The sequence below is a fragment of the Callorhinus ursinus genome, unplaced genomic scaffold (assembly GCF_003265705.2).
Source record: "Callorhinus ursinus isolate GAN/ISIS: 27379988/994484 unplaced genomic scaffold, GSC_fseal_2.0 scaffold47, whole genome shotgun sequence".
Lineage (NCBI taxonomy): Eukaryota > Metazoa > Chordata > Mammalia > Carnivora > Otariidae > Callorhinus > Callorhinus ursinus.
Window position 1 is genome coordinate 3,687,590 of NW_027397109.1, and position 27,567 is coordinate 3,715,156.

The following is a 27,567-nucleotide window of genomic DNA, read 5'->3' on the forward strand; positions in this document are numbered from 1 at the left end:
AGGGCACAACTTCCATTCATGCTCACTAGTAACAGAGGGAGACAGAGAAGCAGTGTGATACCCACATAGGAAGGATTTGTCTTCTACGTTTTCTGTCCCCCACCTTCATTTTCAGATACGTACCGCTTGTTTTCATAAGCTGAAAAATTTAACATCATTTTTAAAACCAAGCCAGTTTTGTGATGCTAGCCAAACAAAAATCCCTACTTCTGCCCTTCCTGCCTGGGCCTAGACATGGTCTCAGAGCATGGGGTGCAAGGCCAAGGCTGGGGCTCTGTTGCATGTAAGCTGTTTGCGAAGGTTAAAGGGCAGTGGGGGAAAACAGAGCCGTCCATATCAAGTCCTGCAAGGTGTTTATTGATTATCAGCAAATCCAACTTCATACATTCTGTTTGCTTTTGTACTTTATTTTTATCTGAATGGTGTTTTGTTTGTTTGTTTGTTTGTTTAAGGTATCCATTTATTTGAAGTGAAGCTTTTTGCCACACAGGGGTTAAAAAATGATCTGGCCATCAGTGAAGGTCTGGACACCGCTTGACCCAGCAAAGCAAAGGCATGAAGAAGGTCAAGGCCACACTCCCAAAGCTTCCCCAGAGGACACGGGCAGGTTCACAGGGGAACACATGCTCCCTTGGGTAGGGAATGTGCTTGACAAGAGAGGATGAGGAAATGCAGCTCTTCAGGCGAAGGCAGAATCCTTGGAGTGCTCAGATCAGAGACCCCTAGCGCTAAGCTCCTCTTTGCTCACCCCAGGGCCTCCCCACAATTCCGTAAGGTGGAGCTGGCCCGGGAGTTCCAAAGGGCGGAGCACCAGCCTCAGGCATCACACCAGATCTACTGAAGCAGATGTTCATTTCACAAGAGCCCCAGGCGATGTGTAGGCACATCATAGGCTGGAAAGCACCATTGTAAACAGCTGACCCCAGGTGAGTGCAGGCCCACTGTTGATCAGGCCTGCATGTCGCATATTATCTCATTAAGACATTATCTTATTATCTTCTTAGGCTCCCCCACCCTACAGCAGGTGAGTAGAAGAGACGGCACAGGCCCTAATTTACAACTGAAGAAATTGATTTAGAAGGGTAAGTGACGAGAACAAAGCCAGCTAGCTTGTTAGTTACAGAGCAAAGCCTAGAACCCTAGCTTTGACCCCAAGTCCAGGAATCTCTTTGCCACACTTACCTACTTCCAGGTGCTAGACCCGGAGCAAAGAGCAGCTCAGGGAAACAGGTGTCGCCATGTCACTTACAGATGGGTCATGCTCATCATTGTAAGGGAGATGGTTTCTATTGACCTAAGTATAAACGTTTCCTATCCTAACTATTTGATTTCCTTTACCCTCTGTGTCCAGGGCTGTCTGCTCCTCTGGTTGGAGTGAGGCACATTCACTCTTCCATAAACATCTACTGAGAACTCAAAAAGGTAGACCTTGAGATACTAGAATGACCATAGCAGAAGTTACTGGTTGTTTGAAAATACCCATTCCCATCTTCTTTCCCAGTAACAGAACCCCAACTTTAGTTGGGGTGGCATTATACCTAGGGGAAGATTAATTCCCAATGGACCTTGTAGCTAGGTGTCACCATGTAACTAAGGTCTGACTAGTGAGATAGAAGCAGACATTATTGGGAAGGATTATGAGAAAGCTCTTTAAAGGGGAGAAAAATGGCTGTGCAGACTTTCTTTGTCCTTCTCTCATTCCTCTTTTTTCCTGTCTGGATCATGGCTGTAATGGCTAGAGCTCTGGCAGCCTCGTTGGGCCATGAGGTGCCCTTAAGGATGAGAGCCAAGGATTAAGGATTCATAGCAGCAATAGAGGGAACTTGGTTCTCCAATGGGCATATGGAATCCCCACACCAGCTCTGAGATACTTTCCTCAGGACCGTGATATGTGAGAAAAATATCCTTTTATCTTATTCTTTTTAGTCTCCGTTACTGTCAGGTAAAATTTCCAACTGATAGAGCACACAAAACCAAGATACCCCTGGCTTTACAGAACTTAGGGGCTCATCAGCTGGAACTAGTACAATGTGACAAGTGTGGGACAGGGAACCATATCCAGGGAACCTGGAAGATGCAGGAAGATTTCTCTGGAGAAGTAAAATCTAAGGTTAGCACTAAGGATGGATTGGATTTAGCCACAGAGAGAAGGGAGAGAAGAACGTTCCAGAAGAGGAGAAAGCATGCACAAAACCCACAGACAGGACGAAGAGCATAACCTGTCCTATTAATGAATCTGAACTTAACCACAAGAGTTGTAGTGGCTGCTGAAGGCTTTTAAGTAAAAATTTTCATGTTAGAAACATTCCCCAGACTGCTGTACCAAGTAAGGGACTGAAAGGGCAGGTTTGAAAGGAGAAGACCAGCTGGAGGCCAGTGCAGGAGTCCCGGTGAGATCCTGAGGCAGCCTGGATGAGGCGGGGCGCTAAGCAGTAGGAGAGAGAGAAAGCATGGCTATCGAGGGATACGTGGTAGATAAGATCCGCAGGGCCTCGAAGGTAAGGTAGTTGGAAGGGCCAAGAGAGGGGCTCAAGGTACTGGCTTGAAGCGATCTGGGGACAAGAGAACGAACTCAGTCTGGGTCATCTTGTGTTCAATACCACGGTAGGAAAAAGTTATTTCATAGCAATAGATTGTTCTCGAAACTCACTTGTGGGCACGTCAACGAGGCAGCCCCAACCGAGCTGCCCCTTAACTATTGAAAATAGGTAAGAGAGGTTTTGTGTGTTGGTTTTGGGTAAGAAAACCTTTTTTAAAGTACAAAGGTAACATGTTATATCTGAGGTTCGCACCTGCTGGGTACAGACTTGACGAAAATACTTGCAGGGTTTTGTGTGAAAGTAAAACAGAGCAGGTAGATTTTTATACAGATGAGGACGTGAAAATTATGGGGAAGAAAATGATTCCAAAATGAATTCTTAAGAGTCCAAATTCTATGGTTCTCTTAAAGTAATGCAGTCAATCTCAACTCTCGGGGAGAATCTGGGGAAAGGTTCTGAAATTCAGTCCAGGAAACATGCTGAACATCAAGAAAAAAAGGTTCTAGAAATAAGGAGAAACCGGCCTCACTGCCAGGAGAGCTGTCTCACTGAATTCCAGGTCCGGGTCTGGCTACCAAATGTGGAAGTAACGGGGGAATGGAAATGTGTCCGCAGTTAAAATGGCTGCCAGAGGAGGGCAGTCTAGCACGATTCCTGCAAGAGTCAGGGCCGCCCAAGGCGGAGAGGCATAAATTACCAGGGGCTTCAAAACCAGCACTCACTCACAATCCTACCTACTAAGCTCTCTCACTGTGGAAATAATGCAGAATCTGGGGTTGGAGATAAATCCTTAAAAACAGCGGTTACAGTATAACATGCAAGAAAGGAAAATGGGAAGCAATCTAAACATCCAATGTTGAAGGAGCCGCCAAGTACTTTATGATGTAGGTAAAATACTACCCTTGCTTTCATCGAAAAGGATAAAGAACAAAATGATCATGTTTAGTTTTAAATTCGGGACACAAAATGCTGTGTGTGAGCATAGAATTTATTTTATTAAACAATTAAAACTAACTTACTATGGGAAATCGGAGTAGACAAGATAAAGTTTACATTATCAACTTGAAAATATAAAATATGAAGATGTAATGATCATCAACCAGGACATGCCAGGCAGGAACAAGAAGTGTAATACAAGGCGGAAAGTGTAAGTGTGAATTAGAAGGGAAAAAGTCAACCAACCAGAAAGTTTTAAACAATATCGCAAATTATTCATGGATTTTTTTTAAGCAGAATATCAGAGGGGGGGAAACGAGTTTGTCTAGATTCATGGCATTAAAAACCTACAAATGAAATAAGTAAAAACGAATTACTTAAATATCCAATTCCAGAAGTTAAGAAAAACAACAATAAAATATACCCACATAATAGAAGAGAATAATAAAGGTAAGAGCAGAAAAGGAAAGAAAGAACAGAGAAGGAAATTAGGTATTTTCTAGAAAAATACAAGGTACAAAATTGACCCCAGAAGAGGGAGAAAACATAAAGAAAGCAATACAAGTGAAAACACCACCAAAAAGAAACAGAACAAAAGAGACTATAACATTTGTGAGGACAGTTGCATCCCTGCGACAGAAAACTCTGCAGTATGTTAAAAGAATGAGATTCTTTTGAGTAAGCTATGAGAAAAAAAAAAAAGTCCTCTTTTAAAAGGTGAAAAGACAAGGTGCAGAGTGGTCAGGTACGGTGCAACCTCCTTCATGTAAAATTTAAAGACTCAGATAGACACACAGTATCGTGTGTTTCTACTATTAAGGATCTATTATTATTGGGGCAGGGTGGTAGAAACTACCATGGAGACCTGGGAGCCATATACCCTGGATGGGTATCCCGGGTCCACCACTTTCTAGCTGTGTGACTGTCAACAGTTTCCTCAGCTTCTCTGTCGTTTTTCCTTAGTTTCCTCCTCAGTGAAATGGTAACAACCTGTAACTCACAGATCTATGGGGATTACATGGGTTAATCCACACAAAGTACTTTAGAACAGTGACTAACGGTTTTACGATAAATGCTCACCAAATGTTAGTTATGGTCAATATTTTATAGATGTTGGTATATTTTTATGTCTCTTCCTAAAAGGAAGTCTAAGAAATCCTTTGGAAATTTTGGAAGTCCTTTGGAAATTAGGAGGCAAAGACAAGGATGGGCAGAAGGTGCTCATAGATAAAGGGAAGGAGGCTTTCCCTAAAAGGATGTTTAGCATTTCCCAAACACTTACATAATTACACAGGACAATGCGGATGGTGGATTTACCCAACACTGGTTTTCTTTCTCATCCTTCTCTGATTTTAAACAATACTATAGTTTTAAATGTTATGTTCACTCAAAGCACAACTATGTATGATAAATACAAATGAAAAAAGATTAGAAGGAAAAAATCACAGAAGTCTGATAGCATGTTTGTTAGTGTAAGGAGATTCAGGACCTTTCTTTTTTCCTCCTTCATTTTAAACAGTTCTTTTGTATTTGTTTTCAAATGTACTAGGGAAAAATGAATATATTCTTGTTATAACCCTTCCCCATTCCCCAGCCTCTCCAGGGTAGTGAGCATCTTTCTAGACACATTTTTCTGTGCATTAACATAGATACAGACGTAATTACAGAAGTATATAAGCTGTTTTTAATAATATAATATTTATTAATATGTTATCACATTTTAGGTGTTATTCTGCAACTTTTCTTTTTTCAATTAAATATTGGTCTTGAAAAAACATTTTTTCTGGGTCAGTACACAAATATCTACCTTATTTGTTAATAGCTGCATTGATTTCCCTAACCTGCTCATGGCAACATTGATGTTCTTCCTGTGCCAAAGGCCTTATGAGGAAGAGTTCTTTCCTTAGTGATGGACATTTAGCTTGTTCTCAGATTTTCACTCTTGCCATCAATACTACAACATACAGCCTCTGCACCCTGTCTGAGCCCATGAATAGTTTATTTTTCCCTATTCTGCATACTTTTTAGGATGTTGTTGCATTGCTTTCATAATATGAAATAATTTTTAAACCAACAAGATTAAGGATAAGAGGAACATTAGCTTGCTTTCCAGTGGAAACCCAAGAATTCTACAGTGTAATTCATCCTTTAAAGCAACATCACCCAGTGAGTATCAGGACACCTAAAAGTGAATAATAAAGGGGGGGAAAAAGGCCCACACAAACAAAACAATAATTATTTTCCTCAGGAGCTTGTAGGAAGTACAAACATAAATCTGTAGTTTAGCCAAATGCATAGATGTCCCCGCATTAATTGTCCATTGGAATGATTAGGGACAAACTGCATGTAATAGAAACATCATGAACACTTGAGTTTCTTGGCCCAGCTGCCAGTGACAGGCGATTGGACTCAATGAATTGAAAGCCAGCCAGGTGTGATCAATCTTATGCCCTCACTACGATTATTACCAACCAATGACAAACCTTTGCAAAGATCCTCCCCCCATAATTTATCATCTTGTCTCCCAATAGGGTTTACTGTTTCATGAGAAAAGACCCACGAATCAATTAGATGTAAGTTTATTATTTTATTTTATTTATTTTTATAAGTTTATTATTTTAGATAAGAAAAGGGAAATACTATTTTTCTACCCCCCATTTTTCTTTCTCTGAGTTTGCATACAGGTCACCACTAGCCCCACGTCATTTATCATACCCAAGACCAGATGAAGTGAAAGAAATCTCTAGGGAAACGAGGTGGGGGTTGGGGACGGGGGAATGTGGATCTGCAGATCTCTTGCTAGGGGAAAATATTCCTTTAGTGAGCTCTCCTGTGAGGGAAGCCCAGAGACAGGGAGGCTGAGGTTTGCCCTAGTAAATATCAGAACAAAATGTGCTCTTTTGTTTAATGCAACCCCAAAGTGAGCCTCTACTGATTAGACAGAGTTTGACTTAGGGAAAGAAAAAAAAACAATGTGGCTATTCTTGGTTAAAATTGTCATACTTACTGAAGAAGAAAATAAAATGAATGTTTTCTACGTAACACTGCTGTTACAGGTTAAAGATGTCAATATGCATATTTGAGAGAGAAAAAAATACAAGCACACACCCTAACACACAAATTTCTGGGATTCATGCGGGCTACTTGGGGAAGCAGTAAGACTGGGCGGGGGGTGGGAGTAGACTACATTTCAAATGGTTATTAGATGTCTTTATGTAAGTTTTCAGGTGGGCCTGGAAAGTCACATTTTAACATGTGACCCCTGTATCCCAATCCCAGTGTGACACCACAGTGCATGTTGGCCAGCCAAATTTCTTTCTGCCTTCCAGGTCCTCCTGGCTCTGGTACCTCATGGCACAACACAATAAAATCACACTTGTGCCTTCCTTCTGCCCCACACTCCTCTCACACTCCTCTCAGTCTGACTTCTTTTCTTTTATTTTTTTAAGATTTTATTATTTATTTGAGAGAGAGAGCACAAGCAAGGGGAGCTGCAGAGGGAGTCCTCACTGAGCAGGGAGCCCGACGCGAGGCTCAATCCCAGGACCCTGGGATCACGACCTGAGCCAAAGGCAGACACTTCACCGACTGAGCCACCCAGGCGCCCCCTCAGTCTGATTTCTGTGCCTTCTCCTGCATATTCCTTTTATTGAATCCATCCTCTGTGCCATGAAGAATCAAAGCAAAAGATAAGGATGCACGAATATGTATTAAACTCTTTTTTTGAAAGCAACGGCTGAATTGAGGCCTGATTTATAGTTTCATGGCACCACTTGAGGAAATTTCTTAAATTTTTTACATTTCTTAAAGTGCTGGTGATTGTTCTTCCTATGCCAAAGGCCTTACGAGAAAGAGTTCTTGCTGGAGCACAGTCTAACCTCACATCCCTTACACAAGCACTTAGCATGGTGTCAGCGGAGGGCAACTAACTTGAAACCTATTCCAACCTGTTTTCTTTTGCAGTTTCTACAACAGACTATAAAACTCAACACTCACCGCACCCACCCACCCCTGGTCTACCCTTAGGAATCGCCATGTGAGTCAGTTCTGGCCTAAGAGATATAAGGGAAGTGTGCTCATCTCTGTAGAACCCTACTCTTGCCTGCCCAGAACACAGAAATGAAGGCTGGCTGAGCTGCCACCATCTTGGAACCAAGAAGGAAATGCCCAGAGGAGTCTGGAGATGTAGACTCATTGCCGAGTTGCTGAACCAGTGGCTTCAGCTGCCTACTTCTAGGCTTCTTATGACATAAAGGAAACAAGCTCCCTACTTCAGTTTCTTTAAGCCAGATTTCTATCAATTACAGCCAAACGCAATCCCTAGCCTAGATGTTATAGGCAGCAATGATGATAGCCTAGCTTCAAAGAGTTTATACTATCTTGAGAGGCAGGTATCTAAGCACTTAACCGAAATATTGAGCAGAATATGAAAAGCACTAAGTTGAAATTAACCGAAGTCCACAACATGGAAGCAGAAAGAGAAAAGTTACCCAACTTCTCCTAGGTCTCAGTGGGACCTAGGAGACCCTCAAAGGAAAAAATGGAGAAGACATGGGAGCTGGGCTTTGCAAAATGAAAAAGATTTTTCCAGGCCAAGGAGAGCTGGACACCGCCCCCCCACACACACACACACATACACACACATACCCCAAGGACCCAGCGTGAAGAAAGTAATGGTGGTTTGAGACAACCTGGTTAGTTTAAGAACAGTCCTAAGTAGTTGGAGAACTGGACTGTGTTGAATGACAATGGTGTTGTCCACCTCTGTTTGATCTTCACACATTACAAAACAGTTCTTGCAGCCCTAACTTCTCCTAAGCCACTTCTCACTTTGTCTTCCTTTCTATAATCAGTAGTAGTCTCCATCCCATTTTTATTTACTGTAAGAAGCTAGGTACAAATCACTGACTATTTCTCTGCAAAGAGAAAGAGAAAGAGAGGGGGGAAAAAAGAAAACTTAAGAGTTGCCAACATTGCTAATATAAAAATTTAATAACTCCTTTTATATGAGTGATTCTCATTCAAAGGTGATTTTTTTCCAGTGGAAGACATTTGGCAGTTTCTGGAGACATTTGTGTTTGTCACACTGGGGGAGTAGAATGCTACTGGGATGTAGCGGATAGAGGCCAGAAATGATGCTCACCATCCTACAGTGTCCAGAACAGCCCCCCAACACAGAATTATCCATTCAAAAGTGCCAATAATGCTAAGGTTGAGAAACCCTGCTTTCGTGTTATTTGATGGTGACAGGTGGGAGTGCCCACGTGTGGCTTCATATCACCAAATGAGTTCATCAGGGGGAAGTGGGTAGGTGGCAGCATTATCCTGAGAAAAGATTGATGGTTAATGTGGGATGAGCCATTGTGTTTTCTAATTAATACGGAACCAAACTACATTGACTAAAACAGCATCATAGCACCATTTAATACTTTCAGATTCCCTCACACATGAAAACCCATCTAACAAGATTCTTGGTAATAGGGGCGCCTGGGTGGCTCAAGTGGTTGAGCAGCCGACTTTAGATTTCAGCTCAGGTCTTGATCTCAGAGTCGTGAGTTTGAGCCCCACATCGGGCTCTGAGCTGAGTGTGGAGCCTGCTTAAGATTCTCTCTGTCCCTCTCCCTCTGCACCTTCCCCACCACCACCACTTGTGCATGCTCTCTCTAGAATTCTCTCTCGCTCAAAAAAAAAAAAAAGATTCTTGGTAATAAATATTTGTTTAAGCAATGCATGAAGAAACAAAAACCCATCACACAGCGTTCAAAATTCATTTGAAATTAACAAGTTTTTTTTTAATTTGAAATTAACAATTTATCAAGTCTTCTGGGGCCAAGGTGATAGCAGGTGGCTCTGGTTTACTAGCTTTTCAGAACTGTAAAGCCCTTGCATGCAACAAAAATAACAAATTCTTAAAATAGTCATAAAGACCATATTTACTATTTACTATTTCATTCAGAAGGAATGCCATGCCAAAAATACTAGCATCTTACAAAAGTAGTCTTTTTAGGAAAACTTTTTTAAAAATCATTTTGAACTACAATGGATTCAGCCTTTGTTAAGAACCGTGCTTAGATCACAGATGGGATATTGAGAACCGTGCTAAATCACAGATGGTATATTTTTTCCTATATTTCACAAGACAGGCAATTTCTACCACTTTTTTTCTTTTACATTTTGCTCTTGGTAATGCTGTAGATTGAACAAAAAAAAAATGAAACTAAAAAGAAACGTGGAAACATTTACTTTTAGGGCTGTTTATAATCTTACTCTTTAGCAATGGAAACATCAGTGAATATTCTGTGTAATTTACTTAAAAAAAACTTAGAGTGTAATTCATTTTAGGTGAGCAATTTGTTTTATGAGCCATGTATGTTTATTTGGGGTTGTGCTGTTTTTTTATTGAGTGCAATAAAGACACTTCTTATCAATTGATTTGTTGTATCAGCAATGGGCTTCTTTCCAGACTGAAATATGGCAGCTTTTCCGAGGACATTATCCAACATATAATTTCACCACAGATATGAATCTGGGTTCATTAGGGCCCACTTGCACTGCCTGTTATGACCTAATTTCTAGGATTCCTGCTTGATGGTGGCATTATCTTTCCCCGCACACAATGTATAACATGGTTGTCAAATGGGTTCTCTCTCTTTGATGGTTCATCACATAGCCAACTTTGAATTGTGCCAACTTTTATACCAGCTGATAAAATCAGAAGTTCAAAAGTTCACTTCTGATCCCGTGTGACATGGAAACTTCAAATACTATGAAGCTTACACCTTTTATAAATAATTCATTGCAGGGCTGAAACTGGAGGTCTCAGGTTACTATTTTGATGGCGTTAAAAACACACTGTCAGGAGGTGATTCCTAACCCAAATGTGGATTTGTACTTTTCAGCTGTACATTATGCAAGCCCGTGCCTTCTGTCTAGCCTGGGTATGAGGAATACTGGCCTTTTGGGCTCAGCTGACTTACCAAGATGCCCAGACCAAGGGGCATCTTGCAAGGCCTGATATTAGTGCTCTGGTGTCGCAATGGGATTAGATTTATTTGCACATTTCAGGAGTGAGAAAATCTCACATTGAGAACTAAATCACAGCCGATGCGGATTTCCCAAAAGTGCATATCACAACGTCCTGGGGAACATTTTGTTTGCACTTCAGTAATGCCATGCGTGAGGCAGAACAGAAGTGATATACACCCACAGAAAGTGGAACGGTGAGATTTAACAGCTGTGCAAACGGCCTCAAGAATGTAAAATCAGGAGGCTGTGTCTTTAGAAAAGTATTTCTTTTAAATCCCCAAATATCACATCTGGTTGCATCAAGTTGTCATTATGACATAGTATTTAAGATGATTTAATGGGTTATTGCAGGATAAGAATTTTGGAGTTTATTTAACTACTGTGCATTAAAAGAATGTAGCTGTTTAAACGATGTTCTGACAAAGCAGATAAAAAGCTGTTCTTGATGTCGAATGACTTTATTATATACCTTTTTTTACTGTAGTCAGTATAAATATAGATATTCAAATGTAAACAGAATATATAAAAGACAAGGGCAAAAGTGGGGCTCTGTGACAGAAATTTAAAGCGAGGGGCACGTACCAAATGCAGAAACTATTCACCGTTGAAAATTGATGAGGCATGTTGACTACGTGTATGGATGTGGGAATGTCACAATACAAAGGTAGCGTGGGTCTGCTGCCCCTTGTTAACAAATCCCCTGGCAGGGCCTCTACCAGCTAACAGGTCAGCCCCCAACTTGGTGGTGAGGTCTCTCCGATCTGGAAAGGCATCTCCTGACTTTGTCCCCACCTCACACCCTCAAACTCTCCACCCCCACATCAGCACAAACCTCTCCCCACTTCCCTTCAGATGTACACATTTTTATTTATTTTTTAATTTGTAAACTTTATTCTAGAAAGAGTGAGAGAGCACACGAGGTGGAGAGGGGAGGAGGTAGGGTTGTGGGGAGAGGGAAAGGGAGAGAATCTCAAGCAGACTCTGCACTGAGCGTGGAGCCTGATGCGGGGCTCAATCCCATGACCCTGAGATCATGACCCGAGCCGAAACAAAGAGTGGGATGCTTCACCACTAAGCCAGCCAGATGGCTCCAGTACACATTATTTTCAATAGAGAACTGAGGTTCTACCTACCCAGAACAATTTCAGACAACTTATGTAGGGCCCAAATCAAAATCCAACATCCCAATTTCCCAATCCATAGCTCTATTACCTCATCACATTCCTGCTGCCACTTAAGGCAACTATCCCAGCGGACATTGGCCTGATGTGTTTTTCCAGCTTAGAAAAGTACACAAAAGTCTTTCTGTTGGCCTTGCTATCCCTCCAGTAAATGTGTTTTGCCTTACTATCCTATGTGCTAAGAACTCCTAAGGAGGGGGATTAAATAAACAGACCGATATGGGGAAGGGCAGACTCTCAACAGATTTCAAAGACTATTTAACAGTGTCTTAAACAAAAGAGAAGTTTAGTCTGGGGCTGGTCCAGAGGACCTACTCGGTAATGTCCCCAAGAACACAAGCTCCTCCAGTTGACTGCTTTGTCATCACTCCTCAGGGCACGTCCTTATGCCAGCAGCAGGATGCGGGAAGAGACGAAGAGAAGGAGAAGCAAAGAGCTGGCACCAACCGCCTCCTGAGAACAGTTCCCAGAAACTGCCACTCAACACTGCAGCTGCCATCCAATTGGCCAAAACTCATGCTCCATGGCCACATCCTGCTACAAAGAATAGAACAGAATATCCCATTTTGATTTTGAGGAACCATGTGCCATTAGGAAGGAAGACAATGGAACACCATAGTTGCTGTTGGTGGTGAAATGTGCATTTGTCTGTGGACTTGTAATATTAACAAGATTCTTCCCTACTTATTGTTTCTTTCTTTGGTCACAGACTCTAGCATTAAAAATAGCACATACATTTTATCTCTTGAGTCAACTCTGATTAATAACTTAACCCGATTAATGACTGCTTGATTAATCATCAACCCTGGGGCGCCTGGGTGGCTCAGTCATCAAGCATCTGCCTTCGGCTCAGGTCACGATCCCAGGGTCCTGGGATCGAGTCCCACATCGGGTTCCCTGCTCTGTGGGAAGCCTGCTTCTCCCTCTCCCACTCCCCCTGCTTGTGTTCCCTCTCTTGCTGTGTCTCTCTCTGTCAAATAAATAAATAAAATCTTTAAAAAAAATCATCAAAAAAAAAAGTCTGAAAAAAAAAGTGTGGCCTCAGGGACAAAGAGTTCTGCTATCCATTGGTGATGTCTGCAATGTGTACAGGAATAGAGTGGGGACAAAGATGTTTCTTTTCTATTCCTATTTGAACACTTTCACTTGGCACTTTCAGATTAATGTAGTGGTTCTATAAGTCCAGCAGTATATTAATTACTAATGCTCCTAACACTTCTATGTCACATTACCCAAAGCAATCTGTGCATTAGGTATGATTTCCATGTAGTTTTCTTATGAGATAAAAAAGAAAAAGTATATTTATGATCCCCAATTTGGAGGTGAAGAGAATAAGTGTTAAGTAGAACAGTGGACTTCCATTAAGGTCAGCTAATAATAAATGGAAGATCCAGAATTTGAATTTAGTTCTTTCAGAAAAAACATGATGCTCTTTTCATACAATATTATTCCAAAAAGTGATAAAGAGAGAGAAAGAAAGAGAGGGAGGGAGGGAGAATTGTTCTCTTGATAGACTGTCTTGGATCAAGTGATTGTACATTATCTACTGATGATTCGCTCTTCAAATTTTGGAATCTTTCCTGCTAATAAATTCCCCATGGTACCCAACAAACCCAAATGAAACATTCATTCAACAAAGCTAAAATTTAAACAGGAAGTTGACTGAAAGGAAACCTACCAAGAACTGAGCTACAGATAAGAATAAAAAATTAGTTTCTGACTATAGTAACCTTACTAATATGTAAACAAATAAATGAACTACATGTGCTGAGACCTACAATGACAAGCAACCATGGTGGTACACAGGAACCAACAGTCACCATACCAGGTATGAGTGGGCAGGGAGGGTGTCAGAGTGGCCTCACTCAAGAAGAGATGGATGGGTCCTGAAGAGTGGGTGGGTGATCACCAACCATACTCAAGGGGTAACCAGCTAAGCTGGGAGGAGCAAATGCCAGGACTGGGCACCAGAACAGCATGGCAGGTTCAGAAAAAAACTGAGCAGGGTGTGTGCATAATAGAGGCAAACAAGGGGCAGGGTGTGCTTTGGAGTATACAGTGTGAGGTAGGGGACAGCAGGGGAGGTAGACAAGAAGATGATCGTGAGAAGCATTCAGGCCCTGGAGTAGACTGGGCTTTATGGACTTTAGCCTGTAAGCACTATGAAGCCACTAGAAGGTTTTCAGCAGGGGTGCAAAATAATCACATTGGCCTTTGAAAAAGATTGCTGTAGAAACTGGGCTGGAGGTACCCAAGTCAAAGGCAGTACAACCAGGCAAGAAATGAGCAGAGTCTAAACCGAGAGTTCTTCCTCTGGGACCCACACTTTTTGCAGGATTTATGGAAGCTCTCCAATTATATGCCCCAAATGTCAGAATGAGCATATCTCCAAGGAAAAGCTCTGTACCTTTCCCCAGGTTCTCAATAAAACCCAGAACAAGGACAGTAACATTCTAAAGTTGAAAACTAAACTCAGGTCACAAAAGTGGAATAAAAAATAGAGAGATAAACGTAAGAGTTAAATAGGAGTCACATATAAAACAAATAGGGTTTGAGATGCAATATTTGCATTTAATTTTTTAAAAAACAAATGAGCAAAGGCCTTAACAATAGGCCAACTATATTTGGATCATATTTTGTACACACAAAGTTGAGGAACTCATGCATATATCGGAGCCTTGCCATAGATTTTCCAAAATGGACCAGATCGCCTCACTATTCCATCTTCCTGCATCTCCTTTAACTTCCAAGTGCTTTCTTGCTTGTTGGGCCATGTATCCCAAAGTTGGGTTTGGAAAGGAAATTCTCCGTAAGTTCAAGACTCCGAGAAGGTGGCCAAAGAAGACATGTAATAGCCTCTCCCAGAAGAAGAGAGAGCAGGGAAGCACCAAATCTCAAAACTCTAGCTACAGAAACTTCTAGAAGCAGAAAATGTAGCAGTTACCAGGCAAGAAGGTAAATACAAAAAGAAAAATCTAGATCATTTGTTTTTAACTTTATAGGGGTTAGAGATCCATTACCCCCATAACCTTGAGAAGTTGCTGAACCCTACAGACCTTCTCCCAAAACAATTCACACAGGTATCTTCTTACAAAACTGTGCATACTATTTCGAGAGGTTCTCAAAACCTCTCCAGTCTAAGAACATCCGTATGACCCTTGACACCAGCTTAAGAGACCCCAGTCTCAATAATTCTCCTTTCCCTCAACAAAAATTCTGTTATCATAGTTTTTCATCTAAATTAGTCCCACTAATGTCTACATTATCTGGCTTTCTTTGATCCATTCACTCTGCAATTAATTTCACCCTTGCTGCATGCATGCAACCTCCATCAGCTGTAAAATCACAAAGTCTAAAAAGAGACTGATTCTAATTTCCACTAAATTAAACTATCACCCAAATGGCATATGAAATCCCAAATGGATTTACAAACCTAGAATAGGAAATATTGTTCTATGCTTAAACTTCATAAAAATGTCTTTCCCTCTCAGCAATGGTGTTTGTTCTTACCACCAGGTATCTGAATCCTAGTCTACTATTTGAATATATTATACATAGAGAGATTATATATAAACATACACACATATAATACCCTATAGATATTCTCTATCTATATCTCTCTATCCATATGTCCTTTAACATTCTCTCCACTTTAAAACAAATTATATACATTTTCAAAGTAAGTCCAAGCCCAGCAATGGTCTTGATTTCTTAATGCATTAGAGAAAAGAATAATTTGAAGGGAAAAAATTACAGCAAATTCTACATTGTTTCTTCTTTTTCCCACACTGCAGTTACAGAAAACCTTTGATTAGACCCCTAAAGAAAACCACACATTCAATAATTTGAAGCAAAAGGTTAATTGTGTTGTTACAACTATTATCCCTTTTAAAATCATTATGCTCTTGTTTTTTATGGCTATATTACCCTCACCTTTCCATGAACCCACTTTACCAGCTGCTTCCCTCTGTCATAAAGTTTGCTGAACATTATCGTAGGAATAGGAGAAAAGCCATGTTTTATCAATCAAGCCCTAGGGAATTTGAGGCTGCTTATAACCACAACTGTAAAGGGAGTTTATTGCAAGTTTCTGTTTTGATTTGTATATTGTCCTTAAGTAAAATACATACCTGATGCCAAAGTGTAGAATGTAAAACTGCAATACGGCATACTACAAAAACCTGCATCATAAAGATTGATAGGCTGACAAATGAGAAAGCGAAAGACGACTGACAAACACACGCAGGCTTTCTTCCTCGATGCGCCCACAACCCACAGCATCTTTCAACCTGCCAGCACCTGAATTCCCTGATCCTTCACCCCCCACTACCCCGACACCCCAAAGAATACATGACACAAAGGACTGATGCTTTTAACTTACCAGGACTGCATAGGAAGTCTCAACACAGTTCCAAATTTGATACAATGAAGATATTATCTAATCATGATGCAATAATATTCAAACTTTACTGCAAAAGTCCTAAAATACCACCATAAAATGGGGACTAAAAAACACATTCCTAAATCATAAGACATTATTAAATATGTATAACTAAACAATAGCAAATATCAAACTTGTAGGATACAGCTAAATGAGTACTTTGAGGAAATGTTACAGCCTTAGGAAGCACTTCATTTTATTTTATTTTATTTTATTTTAGTGAGGGATGGAAAGAGAGTGAGAGAGAAGGAGGGGGGAGGGGCGGAGGGAGAGAGAGAGAATCTTAAGCAGGCTCCACGTGCAGCATGGACCTGGACGCAGGACTCAGTCTCACCACCCTGAGATCATGATTTGAGCCGAAATCAAGAGTCAGAGGCTTAACTGTCTGAGCCACCATGGTGCCCCCTTAATAAGCATTTTAAAAGGTTGAAAGTAAGTGAATGAAATATCCAACCAAAGCAACATTAAAAGAGAAAGAAAACAAATTCAAATAAGGTAGTAGAGAGGGACTAAGCGTAAGAGTAAAGTTACTTTCTTTAAAAAAAAAATGAAGAAAAAAAATCAAGATCTAGTTCCTCGAAAAAGTGAGTATTATTTATAAATCTCTAGCAAGACTGATCAAGAGAGAATAGAGAAGCCACAAATTAGTATAATCAGAAATGGAAAAGAGGGCGCCTGGGTGGCTCAGTTGGTTAAGCGACTGCCTTCGGCTCAGGTCATGATCCTGGAGTCCCAGGATCGAGTCCCACATCGGGCTCCCTGCTCGGCGGGGAGTCTGCTTCTCCCTCTGACCCCCTTCCCCCTCGTGCTTTCTGTCTCTCATTCTCTCTCTCTCTGAAATAAATAAATAAAATCTTTAAAAAAAAAAAGAAATGGAAAAGAAACATAGCTATAGATAAATTATTTTGGTATTTTCTTAAGATTTTTATTTTTTTATGTATTCTCTACCACTGATGTGGGGCTTAAACTCACAATTCCGAGATCAAGAGTTGCACTCTCCATTGACTGAGCCAGCTGGGCATCCCCATGGCTACAGATAAGTTATAAGTTACCACTATAAACAATTTTGTACCAATCCATTTGAAAATAATGTTGAAATGCCAGATTCCCCCCAAATATTTTAATCACCAAAATGACTCAAAAACAAATAAATTCTGAACAAGCCAGTAGCTATTAAGTAATCTGAATCAGCAGTCTAAAAACTCTTCCTCAATCAATTTCACAAGATAATTTTAACTACACAGAGCCCAAAACTCTCTAATTTTTTACCAACATTTTTCAGATTAAAGAAATAGAGAAAGCTCTCCAACTCATTTTTTGATCCTATTATAACCCTATTCTGAAACCAGTCAAGGGCAGTGCAAAAAGACAAAGGCGCAAATCACTTATAAGCATAAATGCAACAATAACAAAATAGTGTGAAGTGCCAATAGTGCCAATCAACAGTGTATAAAACTAACACATCATTAATGAGTTGGATTTATATTGCCAAGGCAAAGATATTTCAAAATCATAAAATCAATCAACCTAAAGAATAAAATGATATGATCACCTCAACACATGCAGAAAAGTTGTAAATATAAACATTTATTTAGTATAAGAGCTTTTGGCAAAGTGGGAACAGAGAGAAACGTTTTTAATCCAAAGATGATGTCTTTCTTAGTATCAAACTTTCTAATGAATCCCCATAAAATCAGGAAAGAGCCAAGAATTCCCACTTATTGGCATCACTGAATAATACCATACTAGAAATCCTAGCCCACAAAATATATGAAAAAGAAGCAAAAGGCTTAAGGTAAGTCTACAAAAGCAAAATGTCCTAATTTATAAATAAAATGGTTATGTATATCAGCCCATGGGCTAAATCAAGCCTATTGTAGTCCAAATCCAGCCATGCCCATTTGTTTGTGTATTGCCTATGACTGCTTTTGACCTACAAGAGCAGAGTTTGTAGCGTCTGCACGAACCTCAAAGACAAGAATATTTGCCATCTGCCTTCTCCAGAAAAAGCCTGCACACCCCCGGTCTACACAATAATAAATATGCAGTAGGTCAAACAGAATAAATCAAACAGAATCCACAAACAAACTAGTAGAATTAAAAAAAATCCGTTTCTGGGCTCAAGATCAATGTATAGAAAATCAGTAGCCTCTTGCTATATCAGGAAAATCTGCTTGAAAGCTGTATTCCAAAGGGAGCAACTACTCACAATAACAATAAAATAAATAAATAAGCAAACCATGAGGCATATAGAAAAATATGCCACACCTGGACAAAAAGAATAAAATATTTTTGAAGGACATGAAATAAAAACTGAACAAAAATGGAATAAATGCTTATTTCTTTGGCAAACTTTCCAATCATGACACAGCCAGGGACTGCCCTGACCTAGATGCTCAAAACCTCTTTGCCTGCCTTCTTGGCAGCTACTTTGGTTATTTCTGGATTCCCCAACAACATGTGGGGTAGACAAACAATAGATAAGTTGGATGTGATTGTGCCCAGTATGCACAGAACAAATAAAGGACAAAATGAAGTTAAGAGAGTGAGAAAGGAAAAGCCAATAACTCTAAGTTTTAGTGCCTTATAAGAATCCTAAAATATTTAAATGTACAGAATATTAGAATGTGCTAAACTCTGAAATAAAACATAATATGCCTATATGTTTCATCACAACCCTATGAGGAAGATATCATTATTGTTTTCAACTTATGTATGAGGAAACTGACCTGGGGAGAGATGAGTGCCGTTAACGAGTTACACAGCTAGGCATTCAGTGGGGATCCAAACTCAAAACAATACAACTCCAGGCCCTACTCTCTTCATCCTGACCCTGTGAAGTAGGTATTACTCCCTTCATTATTAGAGGTCATACTATTGTCCTCACTGTCAGTTCCAGAAGCTTGGAACTATGAAGTGATTTGACCAAATTCATCAGCCTAGCCTCAAGATTCAAGTGTGAAATTTGCCAAAATTCATATTGCCCCAACTATGGTCCAGAACTCGAGTGACACCAGCACAGGAGCAGGGGAAGAATAAAAAGCTTTAAATATTAATTATTCAGCGGATACGGTGATTTGGGGGTAGAACAGACCTTCAAAAAAGTAAATAGACTATACATTATTAACTTATCAAAGTCAAGAATTTAAATATTTAAACATTTCTACCACTGAAACATAGGTAGTAAACCCCACAGTCACTAAAACTGTGTATAGCACATTAAATTTCTACCCTCTGCTAATGACACGGGGCTTCCATTTATCCAGTTCTAACAATTTTCTTTAGAAAGACAGGCCTGGGAGTCTCTGGAGAGAAGTGACAGGCAGGGAGGCATCCGAGGTTACTGATTCTCAATCTCAAAACTGCTTCCTTCAACTGTTCCATCATCTTTTAGTGTCCTTGCATTCCATTCTAGGTAGGGATTTAAATCTTGACAATAATAATTCAAAATAACATGAGCCTTTTATTTTCTTTAAAAGATAGTCCATTCTTATTGCAGATTTAAGAGAAGAAAGATAATCTTTCACAACACTAACACCCATAGATAACCATTCTTGACCATCAGGAACATTGTTAAAATTGAAACTACCCCCTGAATACTACCATACCATAAAATTGCCTTAATCAAGAGACTTTGCTTCTCCCTCAGCAACGGGCTATCAAAGTACATGGGATTTTGTGGGGCAAAGGTTGAGTCTGTGGTGTAGAAGTAGAATTTGACCACCAAATAAAGTAGTTAGCAAGTAAACGACTGTGTATAGAAGTTCTATTCGATGTCCAATGAACCAGCCCAAATAGCCAGGTCAGAGTGTCTGAAGCTTCTGGACAGGGAATCAATGCCAAACAGAAGGAACTTTCTGCTCAAGCATTTCTCTGGATTAGGACATGATCCCAGGCAGCAGCTAGAATTCCTGGGATAGCTTCGAAGCCTCTCAAAAAAGTCACCTATCAAGGTTCAGTCATGGGTTGAGGGCCTCATTCAAACAGGATGAATTTCAGCAGAACTGAGTGAGGAACCTGAACTTTAGAGACTGGCCCAAAATTTGAGGCAGGAGAATAATTCTTGGATATGCCGGATGATTGGTCTGCTTCAAGTTCCTGAGGTAGCCAGCTTTGGTCTTCTACATTCAGTGACTGGGTAAGACCAACACTGCAGATTGAATATCTTTTGTACCCAGAGCTGAGTGATACTAAAGCACATAGGAAAGATCCTGTTGCCACATGATGGGTATTAGAATAGGTCAGTCTTGCTGTATTTCCAAGTTGTCAAAGCATGTTTATCAGATAGGCATTGCTGTTTCATCAGACAAATCAAACTAGCTTAAGGTTGTCCCAATTAGTTGGATTTGGTTAAAACTTATCAAAGAGGATCTCATTCAATATGGCTTTAAAAAGGACCAATTTGTCCTCCAAAAATCTCACTGAGGTGACAAAAGCAAAATAAAAGTAAGAATTATTTGATAGAAGCAGTAAAAAAAACTAAGAACTTTTCTACCAGAAGACCAGCAACATTGGAAATTATCTATAGGACCCAAAACAAGTGGGATAGAACCGAGGTTGAGACCAAAGTGAGTTGTGACCTACTCCAGGTAAACAAGGGTGTGGCTGAAACAGTGAATAATAATTTTTACAAAAAAGCCCCCCAAACCCTCAAGTGCCGAGTCAGCCGGTTCAGGGAGCAGGAGCAAACTGTGGGCTCTCGGTGGGCTCCTGGCATGGGTTTTAAAGCCAAAAGAGAAATGGGGCTGCTCCCAGGCAACTCCAGGCTGCCACAGTGGATGTAAGCCTATACATCCTAAAAGAAGCTGGCCCCCATCTCCTCATCCCAATAGGACTCTGCAGATAACATTCACATTCATGGCTAGAATAAGCTCTACAGGGACTCTTGGGTGGCTCAGTCATTAAGCATCTGCCTTCAGCTCAGGTTCTGATCCCGGGGTCCTGGGATTGAGCCCCACATCGGGCTCCCTGCTCGGCGGGAAGCCCGCTTCTCCCTCTCCCACACCCCCTATTTGTGTTCCCTCTCTCGCTGTGTCTCTCTTTGTTGTCAAATAAATAAATAAAATCTTTAATAAAAAAAAGCTCTACAGCACCAACTAATGTCAATTATCCTCGAAATTTATATGTGTGTATATATATATATGCATATACACATATAAATATATTTAGATATACAATATACACACACATATATAGATAACCAAAAATCACCAGAAATTAAAAAAATAATGGCATAAAAGTGAGAAGTCACCCCATAAAAGCAAAACGAATGGTCCCCAAAAGAAACATCATTGACAAAGGGAAGAGAAGAAAATGTGCCCAAAAGTCTGAATATGCCTATGACGCTGAAGGTATTCTGGCATTCATATAATAGGAGTAGGCTGGTAAAGAGGTACAATTAGAAAGTAAAAAAAAAAAAAAAATGCTTAGACAAAAATATGATTAGCACAATATAAAACACAGTGGGGCACAGAACAACAAAATGTACATACAGTCAACCTCCAAATAGTAATTTAAAAGCCCAATTTGAGGGGCACTTGGGTGGCTCGGTCAATTAAGCATCCAACTCTTGATTTCAGCTCAGGTCACGAACTCAGGGTTGTGGGATCGAGCCCCACATCAGGCTCTGCACTCAGCGCAGAGTCTTCCTGGGATTCTCCTTCTCCCTCTTCCCCTCCCCCTGCTCACTAGAGCACACTATAAATAAATAAATAAATAAATAAATAAATAAATAAATAAATAATCAATGAAATTAAATTGAAAAATAAAAGCCCAATTTGACAATGTAAAGCAAAAGACAAATGTAATACAAATTATTTGAGAAAGACTTTGAGCTCTCAGAACTAAGATGCCACCTAAACACTAAAAAGGAATACTGAAAGTAGTTACATATTACTAGACATATCCTGCTATTATTTCTGAATTCAGAAGTTAATTCAAAAAAAAATACTATTAAGAACTTCTAGAAAGATAAAACAATTTTATTAAAAAGGAAAGAGAAACATATGCTGAATTTATCATAAAATGCTCAATACTAAAACACAATGAAGAAATATCTACATTGTTTTGAAGAAAATACTGTGAACCCTGAATCCTTTAACAAGCCATATTATCATTTGCACATGAAGACCAACTAAACATTTCTTTAGTTGTACAAGGATTCATAAAATATACCCCCAAATTTGTCTTTTCTGAAAAAGAATATTTCTCATTTATATATTCCAGCCAATTAAAAATTATATGTCTATATCCAAAAAAGAGAAAAATCCTGGATATAAAAAACACTAGAGATAAAAGCAACTGGCAAACCCTAGAACTACATCAAAACAAGGGTGACAATGCATTTCTAGAGTTTAATGTAACTGCTCAGAACAGATACTTTTATAAACAAGACAATTGAATAAGTATATATTTTAAATTTCAAAAATAGAAAATTAAATTTTAAAAATAAAAATTTAAAAACTGTTTTTTAACAATCTGGAGCTAAAATAATAATTTTTAAAATTACAAATATTATCAAACCTGGGTCTTGGGAAGCGGAGGAGTACAAATAAAAATGTCTAGAAATGCAAAGGTTTTATTTTCATCAGAGAGTATAGATACTAATGTGACAGAAAGCCATAGGCTCAAAAATACCAAAATGTAGGGGTACTTTTTGGGAAGGAAAAGTGACTGAAAAAGAACAAGGAACATTCTAAGATGCTGATACACAGTGTGCTACCTTTTTGAAAACTCATCATGCTGTACACTTTTGATCTGAGTAATTTTCTATATGTATATTATACTTTATCTTTTTAAATTGATCTTAAACTCTGAGAGCTGATAAGTGATTATAGCAGAGTTGTAGGATATAAGTTTGATATACAAAAGTCCATCACTTTCGTATATACCAGCAATGAACAACTGGAATGTAAAATGAAAACCAAAATACCATTTTAACAGCACCTCCCCAAAATGAAATACTTAGGTATAAACCTAACAAAATACATACAAGAGCTGCATTAGGAAAATTACAAAACTCTAATGAACAAAATCAAGGAATACCTAAGTAAATGGAAAAATAATCCAGGTTCATGGATAGGAAGAATCAATATTGTCAAGATGTTATTCCCGGGCGCCCGGGAGGCTCAGTCATTAAGCGTCTGCCTTCGGCTCAGGTCATGATCCCAGGGTCCTGGGATCGAGTCTCACACCGGTCTCCCCACTCGGCGGGAAGCCTGCCTTTTCCTCTCCCACTTCCCCTGCTTGTGTTCCTGCTCTTGCTATCTCTGTCTCTGTCAAATGAATAAATGAAATCTTAAAAAAAAAAAGATGTTAATTATTCCCAACTCTGATTACAGATTCAACACAATGCCAATCAAAATCTCAGCAAATTATTTCAGGTATATTGATAAACTGATTCTAAAGTTTATATGGAGAAGCAGAATAGCCAGCTATTGAATAGCCAGCCACTGAACCCAGAATAGTCAGCTATTGAAGAACAAAGCTGAAGCTCTAACATTATCCAACTTCAAGACCTACTATAAATGTAGTGTAATCAGTATGGTGTGGTATTGGCAAAATAATAGACAAGTAAATCAATGGAACAGAATAGATAGCCCAGAAATATACTCACATAAATATACTGAACTGATCTTTGTCAAAGAAGCAGAGACAATGGGACAGAGAAAAGATAGTCTTTTCAACAAATGGTGATGGAATAGCTGGACATCCACCTTAAAAATATAAAAAGAAGATTAATCTAGACACTGACTTTATACCCTTCACCAAAATTAACTTAAAATAGATCAGAGACTTACATGTAAAACACAAAACTATAAAACTCCTAAAAAAAAAAAAAAACAGGAGAAAATCTAGACGATCTTGGGTTTGGTGATGACTTTTTAGATATAGTACCAAAGGCACAATCCATGGAAGAAATAAGTTGGAGTCCATTAAAATGAAAAACGGCTCTATGAAAGACAGTGTCCCAGAGAATGAGAAGACAGGCCACATGCTGGGAGAAAATATTTATAAAAGACACATCTGATAAAGGATTTTTCAAAACATACAAAAAACTGTTAAGATTCAACAATAAGAACATAAACAACCTAAAAGTTGGAAATAGAGCTACCATACGATCCAGCAATTGCACTACTGGGTATTTACCCCAAAGATACAAATGTAGGGACCCGAAGGGGGTACGTGCACATCAATGTCCACAGTAGCCAAACTATGGAAAGAGCCAAGATGTCCATCGACAGATGAATGGATAAAGAAGGAGTGGTATAGATAGATATACAATGGAATATTATGCAGCCATCAAAAGGAATGAAATCTTGCCATTTGCAATGTCGTGGATGGAACTGGAGGGTATTATGCTGAGCAAAATAAGTTAATCAGAGAAAGACATGTATCATATGACCTCACTGATAAGAGGAATTCTTAATCTCAGAAAACAAACTGAGGGTTGCTGGAGTGGTGGGGGGTGGGAGGGATGGGGTGGCTGGGTGATAGACACTGGGGATGGTATGTGCTATGGTGAGCGCTGTGAATTGTGCAAGACTGTTGAATCACAGACCTGTACCTCTGAAACAAATCATACATTATATGTTAAAAAAAAAAAGAGGAAGAAGAAGATAGCAGGAAGGGAAAAATGAAGGGGGGAAATCGGAGGGGGAGATGAACCATGAGAGACTATGGACTCTGAGAAACAAACTGAGGGTTCTAGAGGGGAGGGGGTGGGGGGATGGGTCAGCCTGGTGACGGGTATTAAAGAGGGCACGTACTGAATGGAGCACTGGGTGTTATAGGCAAACAATGAATCATGGAACACTACATCAAAAACTAGTGATGTAATGTATGGTGATTAACAGAACATAATAAAAAAATAAAAAATAAATAAATAAAAGAACATAAACAACCTGATAAAAAATGGGCCAAAAACTTAAACAATGAACCAAAGAACATACAGAGATGGTAAGACCGTATGGAAAGATGTTCTATACCATATGTCATTAGGGAAATGAAAATTAAAACAAAAAGATACCTCTACACACCAAAACCCAGAACACTGACAACACCAAATACTGGTGAGGATGCAGAGTAACAGGAACTTTCATTCATTTCTGGTGGGAATACAAAATGGTACAACCACTTTGGAAGACAGTTTGATGGTTTCTCACAAACTAAATATGCTCTTACTATACCATCCAGCAATCATACTCCTTGGTATTTGGCCAAAGGAGTTGAAAACTAAGTCCACACAAAAATCTGCACATGGATGTTTATAGGAGCTTTATTCATAATTGCCCAGACTTGGAAGCAACCAAGATGTCCTCCAGTAGGTGAATGGATAGATAGTATGTGGCACAGCCAGACAATGAAATATTTTCTAGCACTAAAATGAAATGAGCTATCAAGCCATGAAAAGAGATGGAGGCAATGTAAATGCATATCACTAAGTGAAAGAAGCCAATCTGAAAAGATTACATTCTGGAAAAGGCAAAACTGTGAAGACAGTAAAAAGATCAGTGGTCAGAGGGGAAAGGAAGATCAGGTGGAACACAAAGGATTTTTTAGGGCAGTGAAACTACTCTATATGATACTGTAACAGTGGATACATGTCATTACACAACGGCCCAAACTCATAGAATATACACCACCAAGAGTGACCCTTAGTGCGAACTATAGACTTTAGGTGATTATGATGTGTCAATGTAAGTTCATCTATTGTGATAAATGCCCCTTCCTGGTGTGGGATGTTGATAATAGGGAAGCTATGCATGTGTGGAGGCAGGGGTATATAGAAAACCTCTGTACCTTTCTCTTGATTTTGCTGTGAATCTAAAACTACTCTAGAAAATAAATAAATAAATAAAACTACTCTAAAAACTAAAGTCTAAAAGAAATTATCTCAATGCCTAGAAACAAGATTAGAAATTCCAAATTATTACGGGTAAAAGAGAAGAAACTTTGATCAACCAGTCAAAAGTCAAGAAAAGGACTAAAGGAACAGTATAAATAGAATAATTATAGGATTATAAAATAAGATAAACCAAAAGATAGTAATCACAATAAGTGCAAAGAGGTTAACTTCACCTTTTTTAAAAGTAAATAATTCTTTCCAATTAAGTAAAAAGTAAAATCCGGTTCTATGCTGTTCAAAAACAAAGAAAATCACTAAAACAAGAAAAGCCATAGAGTTCGATCGGTAGTGGGAGCGGAGAGCGGACCCCAGAGAGCCCTGAGCAGCCCCACCGATGCTGCCGGCCTAGCTACCATCACACCTTGGGAGGAGCCGCAGCTGCCGCAGCTGGCCCGTCACCATCACCGCAACCACGAGCAGCGAGGCCGAGACCCAGCAGCCACCCGCTGCCTGCAGCGGCGCAGGGAGCCGCGGCCCGGGCGGCCTCACATCGGCGGCGCCTGCCAGCGGGGACAAAAAGCTCATCGCAACGAAGGTTTTGGGAACAGTGAAATGGTTCACTGTAAGCAACGGATATGGTTTCATCAACAGGAATGACACCAAGGAAGATGTATTTGGACTCCAGACTGCCATAAAGAAGAATAACCCCAGGAAGTACCTTCGCAGTGCAGGAGATGGAGAGACTGTGGAGTTTGATGTTGTTGAAGGAGAAAAGGGTGCGGAGGCAGCAAATGTGACAGGCCCTGGCGGAGTTCCAGGGCAAGGCAGTAAATATGCAGCAGACCGTAACCGGTATAGACGCTATCCACGTCGCAGGGGTCCTCCACGCAATTCCCAGCAGAATTACCAGAATAGTGAGAGTGGGGGAAAGAACGAGGGATCGGAAAGTGCTCCCGAGGGCCAGGCCCAACAGCGCCGGCCCTACCGCGGGCGACGGCTCCCACCTTACTACATGCGGAGACCCTCTGGGCGTCGACCGCAGTATTCCAACCCTCCTGTGCAGGGAGAAGGGATGGAAGGTGCTGACAACCAGGGTGCCGGAGAGCAAGGTAGACCAGTGAGGCAGAATATGTATCGGGGTTATAGACCACGATTCCGCAGGGGTCCTCCTCGCCAAAGACAGCCTAGAGAGGATGGCAATGAGGAAGATAAGGAAAATCAAGATGAGACCCAAGGTCAGCAGCCACCTCAACGTCGGTACCGCCGCAACTTCAATTACCGACGCAGACGCCCAGAAAACCCTAAACCACAAGATGGCAAAAAGACAAAAGCAGCCGAGCCACCAGCTGAGAATTCGTCCGCTCCGGAGGCTGAGCAGGGCGGGGCTGAGTAAATGCCGGCTTACCATCTCTACCATCATCCGGTTTAGTCATCCAACACGAAGAAATGAAGATGAAATTCCAGCAATAAGAAATGAACAAAAGATTGGAGCTGAAGACCTTAAGTGCTTGCTTTTTGCCCACTGACCAGATAAATAGAACTATCTGCATTATCTATGCAGCATGGAGTTTTTATTATTTTTACCTAAAGACGTCT

General features: G+C 40.1%; 1 protein-coding gene across 1 annotated transcript; it reads left to right on the forward strand.

Moving 5' to 3' along the window:
• Positions 1-2,450: 2,450 nt before the first annotated feature.
• LOC112839892 (Y-box-binding protein 1-like) lies at positions 2,451-27,567 on the forward strand. The gene is given in 3 exon segments (XM_073882546.1): positions 2,451-2,498; positions 26,381-27,129; positions 27,131-27,567. Coding segments are annotated over 3 exon segments (1,164 nt in total). The 3' UTR covers positions 27,498-27,567.